This window comes from Carassius carassius, chromosome 26, assembly GCF_963082965.1.
Source record: "Carassius carassius chromosome 26, fCarCar2.1, whole genome shotgun sequence".
Taxonomy (NCBI): domain Eukaryota; kingdom Metazoa; phylum Chordata; class Actinopteri; order Cypriniformes; family Cyprinidae; genus Carassius; species Carassius carassius.
In genome coordinates this window covers 13,232,348-13,246,285 of record NC_081780.1, presented here as the reverse complement: position 1 = coordinate 13,246,285, position 13,938 = coordinate 13,232,348, and the positions used below count along the sequence as shown (strand labels likewise).

General features: G+C 40.9%; 2 protein-coding genes across 7 annotated transcripts in view; one reads left to right on the top strand and one right to left on the bottom strand.

Moving 5' to 3' along the window:
• The window catches only part of cacna2d4a (calcium channel, voltage-dependent, alpha 2/delta subunit 4a), a 39,063-nt gene that overhangs the window by 16,669 nt on the left and 8,456 nt on the right, over positions 1 to 13,938 (top strand). The window lies entirely within an intron of this gene.
• lrtm2a (leucine-rich repeats and transmembrane domains 2a) lies at positions 112 to 13,140 on the bottom strand. Of its 3 annotated transcripts, XM_059511298.1 has the most exons (5): positions 11,078 to 11,621; positions 10,903 to 10,975; positions 6,416 to 6,575; positions 3,248 to 3,844; positions 112 to 1,398 (listed from the first exon to the last, which is right to left on the bottom strand). In XM_059511298.1, exons 3-5 carry the CDS (start codon positions 6,474 to 6,476, stop codon positions 941 to 943), a joined length of 1,116 nt encoding a protein of 371 aa, XP_059367281.1. In that variant the 5' UTR covers positions 6,477 to 6,575; positions 10,903 to 10,975; positions 11,078 to 11,621; the 3' UTR covers positions 112 to 940. The 3 variants fall into 3 exon arrangements, with proteins under 3 accessions (XP_059367281.1, XP_059367282.1, XP_059367280.1); XM_059511299.1 differs by lacking the exons at positions 10,903 to 10,975; positions 11,078 to 11,621 and adding an exon at positions 13,067 to 13,140; XM_059511297.1 differs by lacking the exons at positions 10,903 to 10,975; positions 11,078 to 11,621 and adding an exon at positions 11,644 to 12,100.

The window sequence follows — 13,938 nt, the reverse complement described above, 5'->3', positions numbered from 1 at the left end:
GGGCTGGGGGTTTAGATTAGGGATTGAGGAGGTTTATGGTACGATCGGGATTTGTGTTGTACATTTAGGGTTAAAGTTCAGGAATTGAGCTGGATATTTAAGGTTAGGCTTGGTTGTAGAGTTGGAGGTTTATGATTACACCATTTCTACACCAAGCACATCGGTTGACACGAGATTGAGGCTGTCTACATGGGACACTTTAAAGTCAACATTCCAAATCAATTTGTCATTTTTTCGGGAAGTTGGACAAGCCCATGTAGTATGTCAGAAATTGGGGCACCAGTTTATGGTGTAATGAATCAGAATGTATCCATTGTAGATAGCATTGATCATATTGTGTCATAGTGTTATTGGCTTTTGATGTGTTGTGCCACTTGCATGTGTGACCCGGTGTAGACTGTGTTAGAGGCGATGGTTATGGTAAGAGTTGAGGTTAGTATTGAAGTGATAAGATTAGAGTTGAGGGCTTGGATTGGTTTTGAGAGGTTGGGATTAGAGTTAAAGGTCTAGGATTGGGGTTGGGATTAGAATTATGATTCTGAGGTTTGGGTTGATGATTGGGCTGCTACAGAGGTTAATGCTAATGACAGCACACGATCCTCTAGAAATATCAGGGTTCAGAACTGTGAACAGTTGCATCCACACCTCCTCTGCTGAGATCCTCTCAACACTGGAGGAGGGTGGGGGAGTTCTAAAGTGCTGAGTGGTCCCTCTTGTCCTGGGGCAAATAGGTCAAAGGTCTTAGGCCAAAGTTTAGAGATTGAGTAAAGTGTAAGTATGAGAGTCAGAGAAGGTCTCAGGAAGGACAGAGAGACAGGAAACAGGGATGATGAATCCTCCGCTGGTCAGCTAAATGATCATCAAATTTGCAGCTCAACCAGTAAAGGGTTCTTTAGATTTGTGGCTGACTTCTGAACTCTGACCCCTCTCCCCCATTACCCTATGCAACTGATGAAATATGTTTCTCCTCATTGTCGGCTTCTGCCTCTGCATCACCCATCAACGGCTGCCTCTTCTTTAGCTCTCGTTGGTATTTTGCCATTAGAGAGGCATAAATGCAGCCATACGCTGCAGCAGCCACCATCATGATACACACGATTCCACAGACCACACCAGCGATCACTACTGTACCGATCGCCCTGCGAACACTGACCGGCCGATAACGATGCTTCACACAGTCCGGTAGCTCCGCCTCCGTACGCACCACTGCAACTTCGGACGACGGAGCAGCTGTCCCTCGAAAACAAGGTGGAGATCCACTCTTTGTGCTCCCAGACCCGCCCCCATTCTCATCTTCCAATTGCAGACAGTAGTTGAACATCTCCACAGGAACGCCCCTGATGTCACGACCCCTTAAGTCCTTCGGAAGTGTACACTCAACGGCATCGACATAACCACCTACGACAAAGCAATAGAGAAAGATAAATCAAAATTTTAGCTCTCTGAGGTAAACAATAGTCACCTCTAATGAATTTAAATGGCTGCTTCAAAAATAGCAAAATAGCACTGCACAGCTAGTAGGGTCAGCATTCCTCTTCAATTTGTGTGCGTGTGTTTGTATGAGAAGAAGAGCGGTTACTGGTGTATAATTAATAAGCCTGACATGCATACAGAAGCTCTGTTCCCAAACCTAGTGAGCCGCCACACTGCCTACTGCCTACATAGGCAGCTGCCTTCAAAGGCATCATGTTAACTGTCATGGAACCTCATGAGACTGATTTGGAATGCTCTACATAGGCAGTAACTCTGCATGTCACACAATTATTTTATTTTATTCTTTATGTTTTGCACAGGATAGACGACTCACACTTGATTTTAATGTATCTATCTTGGATTTTCTTATTTGTTGCATTGTGGTATCTCATGAAAATAAACATACCTTAGAATTTGGTCAAAACAGAAGGCAGCATAAACAAGATACCTACCTTCATGTCAAGAGCAAAACTATGATGCCTCAAAATGCAGCCTCCGTAGGCAGCTCAATAGGTTTTGGAACAGAGCAAGAGAATTGGAGCCCACCATGACTGGGGTCTCTTTCTCACACACGCTTAAAGCTTTGTGACTCAGCCTCTCATGTCTGTTTCAAATCCCCCTCCCTCTCAAATCTGCTCTGAAATAGAATGAAATTAGTTTCTCTGACTCAGAGAAGAAGGATTGAGACAGAAAAATAGAAAGCAAGAGGTAAAGAGAATAAGAAGCATAGGCTTCTAAGCTCTGCTTCACAATTATTTTTGGGGTTTTGCCACATTTCATTGCCAGAGGTAGACAAAAGATAGACAGGAAATTATTAGGGAGAGAGTGGGTACATATCCTACAATATGTCTGGTGTACATGCACTTACCATTGGCTTACAGTGCCATCTGTTAAAAGGCTTAATAACGTTTTTTTTTTTAACTGATAACTCTCTAAATTCTCATTGGTTGAGCCATGTTTAAAGCCCTCGTAAAATGCCAATAAACTATATTACTTGATGGAAGAGTAGTTTATTCAAATTTTAAATATTAATAGTTTTAATTATTTATTGAACACTGCATTGCTGTTGTTGCCGCTTTATGGGCACAATATGTCACTGAAGACCAATTTTAAGTGTGTTTTAGGCAGTCCACTTTGTGCTGTGCCAAAGAACACATCACACTTAAAGGGGTAGTTTACCCAAAAATGAAAATTATGTCATTAATTACTCACATGTTGTTCTAAACCCGTAAGTCCTTCAGTTATCTTAGGAAACGCAAATTACAATTTTTTTATAAGGTCCAAGAGCTTTTTGACCCTGCATAGACTGCAACACAACTGACATGTTCAAGGACCAGAAAGGTTGTTAGGGCATTTACACGGAAGAGAAGAAATTGTTGAATTAAGTCGTTATTTTTGTTTTCTTTGTGCACAAAAAGTATTCTCGTAGCTCCATAATATTGCGCTTGATCCATTGATGTCACAATGGACTATTTTGATGATATTAATCTTACAACCTTTCTGGGCCTTGAACATGTCAGTTGTGTTGCTGTCTATGCAGGGTAAGAAAGCTCTTGGATTTCATCAAAAATATCTTAATTTGTGTTCGAAAGATGAAGGAAGGTCTTACTGGTTTGGAAAGACATGAGGGTGAGTAATTAATGACAGAATTTACAATTTTGGGTGAACTATCCTTTCAAGGTAAAATCCTAGTAACACACAGCCTCTTGTGGCTTATTGCTTAAAGGACGTGTTTGTACACCAGCAGAGAACCAAAACAGCATGCAGTCCTCACCTCGATATATTAGCCACTCCATCCAGTGTTTGAAGTCTCTCAGGTTGCAGTCACACTCCCAGGGGTTCATGCCCAGCTCCAGGTGCTGAAGGTTGACGAGAGGCTCAAATGTGGCTCTCTCCAGAGCATGAAGTCTGTTACCAGCCAAGGAGAGCCAGGTCAGCCCTTGCAGCTCATCCAGCAGGCCCAGGGGCACAGTGGCCAATCCGTTCAGAGACAGATCCAGTCTCCGCAGCAGGGTCAGGCCACGAAATATCTCGCGATCCAAAACCGTCAGGCTGTTGTTACGCAAACTCAAATCACTCAGGTTACTCAGCTCACGAAACAGTCTGGAAGGCAGGTTGTCCAAATAGTTATTGGATAGGTCGAGTGTCTCCAGGGTGCTTAGGTTGGCGAAGGCAGAGACAGGAAGGGAGGAGAGGCGGTTATTGGCCAGAAGGAGGGTATGTGTGCCCTCCGGGAGAGAAGTGAGAACGGGCACAGATACTAGACTCCGCCCACTGCAGTTAGCTTCCAGTGAGTTACACACACACTCTGAAGGACAGCCAGCGCATAACTGCAGTAACGTAGCACACACACTCAGCACACCTAGCAGACCTGTGGAAAAGAAAAAAACAAAAGTATATATCGTCGGAAAGAACTGATATAAATCATTTCCTCATGAAAGCTGCTTTGATTGATGTGAAAGATGTGACAGGTGTTGATTTAGTGCCACTGTGAATCACATGTACAGTATTTAATGAAGGGGACCAGTGCTCGACAGAAATGAACCTGTAGCTGCTGCTCCTACCACACTTTTTTAAACTGGAGCTTATGTGATACAAACGTACCTCTAGACAAGACTGCAGTATTTTTGTTGCAGTTGCTGTAAGTCGCAGCACCTTTAGCTGTTTTTTTAAACTCAATTATTTTGATTTGTGTATAGAGCGCTCTTAATGGGTTATTTTGCCAAAAATGAAAATAGCTTCATTATTTATTCGCCTTCATGTCTCTTCAGAACTGTATGACTTTCTTTCCTCCCTAGTACACAACAGAAGATATACTACAAAAAGTCCAAAATGCTTTTTATCATATTGGAGGCTGGAGCTGTGAAGCTCCAAAGATGACAAAAAAAAATGCACCAAAAAATAAGTCTATATTACTTGTGTTCTGTATTCAAAGTCTTCCAAAACCACATGCATGCTTTGCAAAGAAAAGACCAAAATGTTACTTGCAATTTACTGAAAATCAATAAAGAAATGCACACAACATTCAATATTTCAACTGAATGTGAGTGCAAATGAGATTTAAGAACTACACCTCAATAACTGATATCAATTCAGCTATTTCTTTGTTGTTTCCTGGCAGTTGCTTTTCCATTGTAAATAAACATGTATGATGGGAATTTAATGTGCCTCAGAGTTAAACAGAGAACGTCCTCTGCTCTGCTCTGCCATGACAAAACAAACATTTGCCAACTGTTCATCACCTCTCTCTTTTATGCAACTGTGGAAGAGGGTAGAGAGCAATGTTTCTCTGTGTGTGTGAGAGACAATCACATGCTATCAATGGATATGACGGTTTTAAATGTTCCCAGTTGTCTCGTTGCTGAATGTGTGTGTATGTGTGTGAGAGTGTTTGGCAGTTTGAGTGCAGACAGATGCAGTTACAGAACTCAGAAATCTGATCCTGACCAGCCTCAACACCCTGATCCCTCTGTAATCAGAGACACATACAATCATCACAAACACACACACTCTACTACACACTCACACAATTCTGTGTAATCTCAATAATTAATCCATCCTTCTAAACTATGTAGTTGTAAATGATTCTAGAATTGCTGTTTTGGCCAATCAACCTTCAATCTTCAGTATATGTCATCTTTCCAGCACAAGTTCTCTTTTTTCTCTCATCCCTTTTGTTTGGCTGAGGACAAATGTGTGTCAGCACATCAGGATAGGCATATGACTGCTGTTACTGAAACACAATGTTCTTTCACTGTCATGTGCCCTATGTGTTCAGAACAATCCTTTAGAAAACCACAAAGAAGGGTTTATGTCAGTGGCGAGGACAGAAATCTCCCAACGACTGGACCTAGTTTAAAATAGGATGAGCATCTATTCTACATTTTTATGAAGTGTACCTATTTTCTTAGCTTTTAGGAATGGTTCATTTTAACAAGAGGACTCCAGTTCCCAGAATAAATAAAACAAATTACTAAAGAAATTTGGCAATTTGAAGAGGGTGCCGATGGCTTCATTGAAAATTAATGGGCTACAAAATGCACCATAAAGTAATCCGTACAACTAACATACTATATATTCTACAGTCAATAGTTTTTTGACTCATTGAATCCTTCAGATGCATTTTATGAACTGGATCAACGTATTAATTGAAACTATCAGACTCAAAGGAAAGATTCCTTCACAGATCTAGTGTGGATGTTAAGATTATCAATGAATAGTCAGCAAACAGGCTTTTCCCTCACACAAAGCTAGCTTATGGCTTCAGAAGTCTTTGACGATGGTGCAAGTCTTTTAAGATAATTTTACTGTTTTGTCATTTTGGAGCTTGCCAACACCAGTTTCCATTCACTTTCATTACATTGAAAGGAATGGATAGGATATTCTTTCAAAAAGCTTTGTGCTCCCTAGAAAAACGAAAGCTGTATGGACTAAGTATTAACTTACAGATTTTAAGACACTTAACCAGCATGAATATTTTCACTATAAAGCAGTAAGTATATGTGACAATGCAGCAAAGCTTGGGGTGTGTGTGTGTGTGTGTGTGTGTGTGTGTGTGTGTGTGTGTGTGCGTTTGTGTGCGTTTGTGTTGCCTCTGTGTTGCTTCATGCAGATTTTTAATCAGACACACATTAACTAAAGCCATCCTAATCCATCTGTTGCCGGGGCAGCTGGTGATGTTTGCTGTGCTCTATACCACTCTATACACACCCATACGGACACATACTGTACGTCAACACGCACCATCTTTCTTCCCACAAACATAGTGAAACTGATCAATTCCTGAAACGCATCAGTCTGCATTCTGGTGACATGTAAATAATTGATTTAGATCATTGATAGTCACAAAAAGCATTTAAAACTGTATGAATGAAATCGGTACTTAAGCCCAGCTGCTTCAGAAGAGTGAATGTGTGTGTGAGTGTGAGTTTGTTGGGCTCACCTTGGCTGTCCGGATTTCCTCTCCTCCTGCGACCCACTGTAGGTGCAATGCTGAGCTGCATTTCTGCGCGTCTACGACTGCAGCTGCCTCAGATCTGCTGTGACATCAGCTGGCCCTGATGCCAGCCTCCACAGGTAGCGATATGAGGCCAGTGACGAGACTGCAGAGAGTTTGAAGGATAGTCAGTTTTTTCTGTACTTAATATGACTTTTGAAGGTGAGCGCTTGTTTTCTGCCTGTCTCAGCATAGTTGACTTAGTGAGTGTGTGAGCTGCATGGTTTGTGTTTTTAGTAGCTGCGGCGAAAACTCAAATAAACCTTGACACATTGGTAACAAAAGGTTCACTGTCATAACATTGCTTGTTTCTTTTTTTTTTTTTATAATCAGCTCACTTTCTGTCAAGTTGTATCACCTCTGTGTGTATTCTAGTCTAGGTTCAATATAAAACATCAAAGGAAAGGACAAATTAGAAATTAACTTTCGGCACAAACTAAACTTAAACTTGTAATTTTGTTTCTCATTTCTGTTCAAAATTATTTTGTACCATATCCAACATGTTCCAGTAAAGTATTGGAAAATCCAGTTACATTCTATCCTACAAGAATGAAAAATCACAAGTGTGAGCTCTTGAATATTTAAAATTATTTTAGTTTCATTTTAGTTTAGTTCATATGACGTTGCTAAAAAGAACATTATTTTGTGTATTTGGTGTAATGCACTGTTTTTATGCAGTTTAAGGTTTAATAAGGTTTATATTTTGTTGCTCCTTTCTGAAAAGCGAAAAGTATGCAGATTGGCCAGCTACGTATACAGTGCATTGTGATTGGTTGAATACCTCAAGCATGTGACGGAAATGTTACGCCACTTAACATACAGTCGGGGCCAAAAGTTTTGAGAATTACATAAATATTGGAAATTGGAAAAGTTGCTGCTTAAGTTTTTATAATAGCAATTTGCATATACTCCAGAATGTTATGAAGAGTGATCAGATGAATTGCATAGTCCTTCTTTGCCATGAAAATTAACTTAATCCCAAAAAAACCTTTCCACTGCATTTCATTGCTGTCATTAAAGGACCTGCTGAGATCATTTCAGTAATTGTCTTGTTAACTCAGGTGAGAATGTTGACGAGCACATGGCTGGAGATCATTATGTCAGGCTGATTGGGTTAGAATGGCAGACTTGACATGTTAAAAGGAGGGTGATGCTTGAAATCATTGTTCTTCCATTGTTCCATTCTCCCATTGTTGCATAAAAATGGCTTCACAGGCAAGGATATTGTGGCTACTAAGATTGCACCTAAATCAACAATTTATAGGATCATCAAAAACTTCAAGGAAAGAGGTTCAATTCTTGTAAAGAAGGCTTCAGGGCGTCCAAGAAAGTCCAGCAAGCGCCAGGATCGTCTCCTAAAGAGGATTCAGCTGCGGGATCGGAGTGCCACCAGTGCAGAGCTTGCTCAGGAATGGCAGCAGGCAGGTGTGAGCACATCTGCAAGCACAGTGAGGCGAAGACTTTTGGAAGATGGCCTGGTGTCAAGAAGGGCAGCAAAGAAGCCACTTCTCTCCAAAAAAAAAAACATCAGGGACAGATCAATCTTCTGCAGAAAGTATAGTGAATGGACTGCTGAGGACTGGGGCAAAGTCATATTCTCCGATGAAGCCCCTTTCCGATTATTTGGGGTATCTGGAAAAAGGCTTGTCCGGAGAAGAAAAGGGGAGCGCAACCATCAGTCCTGTGTCATGCCAACAGTAAAGCATCCTGACACCATTCATGTGTGGGGTTGCTTCTCATCCAAGGGAGTGGGCTTACTCACAATTCTGCCCAAAAACACAGCCATGAATAAAGAATGGTACCAAAACACCCTCCAACAGCAACTTCTTCCAACAATCCAACAACAGTTTGGTGAAGAACAATGCATTTTCCAGCACGATGGAGCACCGTGCCATAAGGCAAAAGTGATAACTAAGTGGCTCGGGGACCAGAATGTTGAAATTTTGGGTCCATGGCCTGGAAACTCCCCAGATCTTAATCCCATTGAGAACTTGTGGTCAATCCTCAAGATGCGGGTGAACAAACAAAAACCCACTAATTCTGACAAACTCCAAGAAGTGATTATGAAAGAATGGGTTGCTATCAGTCAGGATTTGGCCCAGAAGTTGATTGAGAGCATGCCCAGTCGAATTGCAGAGGTCCTGAAAAAGAAGGGCCAACACTGCAAATACTGACTCTTTGCATAAATGTCATGTAATTGTCGATAAAAGCCTTTGAAACGTATGAAGTGCTTGTAATTATATTTCAGTACATCACAGAAACAACTGAAACAAAGATCTAAAAGCAGTTTAGCAGCAAACTTTTTGAAAACTAATATTTATGTAATTCTCAAAACTTTTGGCCACGACTGTACTGTAATGCTGTGTGTCCCGGCGTGAAGAGGCAAAAACCCATTACAGACGAGGCATTTGTTGCATCCAGTGGGGACATATTTACTGATTATAATGACTTATCCTCTCTTTATGCGTTGAGTTGCGTTGCGTATTGCGCCGTGTAAACATAAAACCATGTCTGCATTTGTGATCGGAGAAACGACAAACAACAAGCTCTACTCTACACTGCTCAGAACTTGCGTTTGAATCGTCAGTGGCAAATTCTTTAAATATGTAAACGCACTTACAGATTGTGAGTCATAAGCGCCAGACTGTCCTTGCAAAGTTGGAATTGCCCCACTTTTTAGAAACAGACACCAGTATTATAGGCTACTCTTTCAGGAAACAGTCCTTGTCCTCTGTAAAATGTGCTGCACACATCTGAATATTTGGGTTGAATTGTTCTGGAACAGTGTTGTAGGTACAACTTAACCACTGATTTCTAGTTGTGTCCTCTTTTGGAAGGCCAAACAAAGTAGTTTTGCTTTCAAAAAAACGAAACACACAGCATCTCCACAACATGGCTCTGGCGTCAACAGCGAGAATAAAAGTTATGCCTTCTTTCTCTGCGTGAACATTAAGGTGGCGTTATGCAAACCTTCCCACATCGTGAAGTAGACATGTGGGGGCGTGTTAGAATGAGCTGTTTTAGGTAGGAGTGGTTTACTGTTAATTTTTATAAAGAATATCTCTTTGGATTTGAGACTTAGTCTTTGCAACTTTACAGATCTTCATTATGCACCAAGAGCTTGTAACACTCCAAAGAGAAAGGAATCGCATCATATGACCCCTTTAAATACTTTAATACTTTATTATTTTTTCCAAAATGAAATTAAACACAGACTTATGCTTACATCTCCCGATTTCTCATATTTTTTCACTGCAAAAAAGACTCTCAACAATGTATTAAAACTGTTCTCCAATTTAAAATACCAAACTCTGAAAAGCCAAGCTCAAATACTTCCCAGCAAATTGTGTCAGCAAAGTGCAGAAATGTATGTGCTGATGAAAAACTAATAATTACATCATAAAAAGGCAATAATTAAAAAATGTAACAAAAGGAAACGCTTATTAAAAAAGATTAAATATTTTATTTTTTTACTTTTTGTCATGTAAACAATATCAGAGAATGATAAACTTGCAAATATGCTGTTAAATTATGGAAATATTAGATTAAAATATCAGGGTGTACTTCAAGCCCCTATTTTCGGTCAAAGGGGTATGTAGTATGTCAGCAATTGTCTCATTTGTTTCTATTTGTATTTCTCCTATTGAATTTCAAGAAAAATATCCAAGACAAACATGATACTTCAATCAGACATAACTGAAATATCCTGTAAGTTCCCTGAGCTATGAAAGAGCAACATCAGAGAAACAGAACTTTCCTTCTGGTACAAAGCCATCTGCAACACAGCGGTGCTTACTGAAATACTGAAGTAGAACTGACACTGCAGAGACGATTTAATTAATTGCAGTACAGTAATACGACACTGAAACACTTACAGCACATGACAGACGGGAATATTTTTATTATAACGGCGTACCATTATGTAATACCAGTTGTGTAACGCAATGTTGTGAATGTGTGTGTCTCAGATCATTGAGCACAAGGTTACAAGTTGCTTCTGTTTACGCCAGGCCAGTTTGCTGTAAAATGGCCGCTGCTGTCTAAGACTCCTTTTCTGTGACACTTCGGCCTTGTCACCTGCCACATCCATCACAGCATGTGTGTCTGAGTGTGCGTATTTGCGCAACGCAACACCAATTCACCAGGCTGTCATCCGAAACGGCACAGTGGAAAAATGTGCAGACATTTAGAGGTTATATTGCATATGTGAATGTGTGCAAGTGAGTTTCTGCAAACACCTTTCGGAGTTGCTCAACACGTGAACATTTTCCACGAATTATGTTTCCTAGAACATGCAAGTTTGAGAGTGTGATAATATGCAAGTGTGTATGTGTGTGAAGAGAGGATAATTAGTTGAGCGATGTGTCATTTGACTCCCAAGCATGCAGCCCTCACACACACACACACATACACACAATGTAATAGTCTCTCACTTTAGCAGCATCTCTCTCCACGTCCAGTTCAGCACATATTTCACACATTCTCACCACACGCCGTACTAACTTCCTGTGAATGCACAAGGTCAACTATGCATGTGTGTGACAGCATGTATGTTGTTACTGTATCTTGCAACACATAAGTAAATAGAAATGCCCTTTTGATATTCACCCCTGAACCAGTCCTTCTGGTCCCTTTTCTCACGCACAAAAGAAGTCCAACGGCGGAAAAAGTCAACGGCGGAGCGAAGAAACGTTAGAAACAAAGGCGCGGAGGCCAGGGGATGAATTATTAAGAACAGAATCACAAACAAAGACACACGCTCGCAAAAAAACACACATGCTCACTCAAGCAACACATATAGAGTATGCACAAAAAACATTCAAACCTATACACAAACGTTTTTAAGTCCTACCATAAATGTGTGTATATATGCAAGTGTTTATAGGATTGCATATTGTAGATGCAATCTCACTCCTGCATGCTTATATACTCAAAAACAGCTTTTCAAAACAACACCTGCGCTCACATACACATCTCTACATTTCCTTTGTGTCTATATAAAAAAAAAAATAACTGGACATCATATGCTCTATACCCAAAACAACAGGCGTATGAGTCGGTCTCATTAAAACATCCCCCGGTAAAAATCATGCACAGACATGGTAATCATAATCAAGGCAAACTGTAATGTGTGCGTGTGTATGTGTGTTATAGGTTAACAGTGTTTCACTCACCGTCTTTAGATGCTGTCCTTCTCGGCGTCCCCCCCCCCACCCCAAGCTCACACACAATCTCTCTCACACACACACGCGTGCGCACACACACGGCTGTGGGAGAAATGAGCGAATAGCAGTTCTCGTAATGCTCCAATATGGAAATGAATATATCCTTCCGCTGCCAAGAGCAACGGCTGCCACAGAAGGAGAGATGGATTGGAGGAAGAAAAAAAAAACGATTAAAATAAAGAAGAGGGCGATGAAGCAGGGGAGTTAAATCCTGCGCAATGCCTTGTTGTAATGCTCAGAAAGAGGAGGACACAGAGAGAGAGAGAGAGAGAGAGAGAGAGAGTGAGAGAGGGGGGAAGAGGAGGGGGAGGTGTGCTCCAGTCTTTCAATTCTCTGTGGTTTCTAGCAGATCTGCTCGCCTCTGTGTTGGTATATTGAGTACACAGAATGCACTTGAGTCTATGTGTGTGTGTGTGTGTCAGGAGGTTGTCTCTCAAACGCGTGCTGTCCTCAGGCTAGCCTTTGGTGCGCATGTGTGTCTGTGTGAGTGTGTGTGTGTGTGTGTGTGAGAGTAAGTGTGTGTGTGTTGCTTTCTCCATATGTGCATGTGGTGAGGCGTGCAGTGTAAGCGTGTGCCAGCCTTGTCAAAGATAGTAACATTAGTGAGGGATGAGGGGAGAGAAGAGGGGTCGAGAAAACAGCTGATTCTTTCTCCCTCTTTATAGAAAGAATAGATAGATAGTAGTAGCGATGCATTTTGCTTTCTGTGATGTCACAGCACTAACATCATTCAACTGCTACTTGTATAGACCTCTCTATTTATCTGTCTACTATATCTCCATCCATCCATCTATCATGTAGATCTGTCTTATAGTGATCTACATGATAGATCTGGATCACGGTAGATCTGACCTATAGTGTATCAATTATGTATATAGATCATTGCTGCTTTTAATGGCTGCATGTGAATCTATCTGAAAAGAGATATTTCTCCCTTGTTATGTGCGGATGGATGAATGGATGTATGCAAGGATAGATGAATGGATAGACTGATCCAATCACATGTAGCCAACGCCAGCAGCGATGCATTTTACACTCTGTGATGTCCTCAGAGTGCTGACATCATACATTGTTCACATGGACTAACTATACCAAATGTCATCCATGTATACAAACATTCCTGCTATTGCCTTGTGTTCTGAATAATGCATAATGGCATGCAGGCCAGCACCTCAGAAAAAAAGGAGAAATGCATCCATTGCAGCTATTTATAAGAGGAAAAGCATTCAGAGACATCAGAAGCGTTTACCTCCTGTGTGTTGTGGGCTGTTGCAACACAACGTGTACTTCAGAAGGACCTCAGTGCCACCCACATGCTTTCACATGCCAGACATTGACAAGAAAAAGCACTACAACTCCATTAAATCCTTACCATGCCATTTCTCTCCTTATCAGAAGCCGGTATGTTATGAAGTGTGCATGTGGGCGCGTACATTGATGATCCCGTGTGTGCTGCTCACGTTGAGGACAGTGTCATACTTTGGTGGTTAGTCTTCAAGGTGTCGGTAGGGGCTGTGCTGACATCATGTTACCTAAGCAACAGAGGGAAAGGAACTGAGAGAGAGAGGTGGGGGATTGAGAGGGTGTTTTTTGACTCACTGTTAGCGTATGCTACTTGAGCTCTGTGCGATAATCTGCAATGTAAAGACCCAGCTGCTTTGTTTGCCATCGCACACACCCTGCAGTTCAGTCCTGGCATATTAAAATAGATATAAACTACATTAGCATATATTTGTATATATGAATATAATTTCGAATTTGAAATGCATATTAAGCTAAGTTTAAAATAATAAAGTATAGCAGAATCCACTGCGCAGATCAGTAAACCAGTTAAAACAATACATGAAGTACAATGTTCTCTCACACACTCAGTTAATCTCTACTTCAATATCCCACACACACGAGCTGAAGCCTGGACATTAAGCTTATTACAACCAGACGAATCTTATTCTAAAATAACGAGGTATTGTTTTACATAATTAAAATAGCACACATTCACACACTCATGAACATACACACACCACTCTGTCTCTGATTTTACTCTGACGTTCATTCCACAAATTTGGTACAGTATTATTGTCAGTCCCAAGGACTGTTTGTTGTGTTTTCTTCCCCCATGTGCTCTGTTTGACCTAGTTTGTGTCTCCGTCTGAGTGTATCATTAGGTTCAGGTGTGTTTTGTTAATGATCCTCATTTGCCAATGTATTTAGTTCTAGTCTGTTCCTATGTTCCCTCGTCCAGTG

What these genes read in the sequence shown, in the direction of transcription:
- lrtm2a (XM_059511299.1), bottom strand. Translation starts at nt 6,476, where the DNA reads ATGCAGCTCAGCATTGCACCTACAGTGGGTCGCAGGAGGAGAGGAAAT. An exon ending in AGGAAATCCGGACAGCCAAG is followed by an intron (nt 3,845 to 6,415) that starts GTGAGCCCAACA and finishes TCTTTTCCACAG; the next exon opens with GTCTGCTAGGTGTGCTGAGT. An exon ending in GGAGTGGCTAATATATCGAG is followed by an intron (nt 1,399 to 3,247) that starts GTGAGGACTGCA and finishes GCTTTGTCGTAG; the next exon opens with GTGGTTATGTCGATGCCGTT.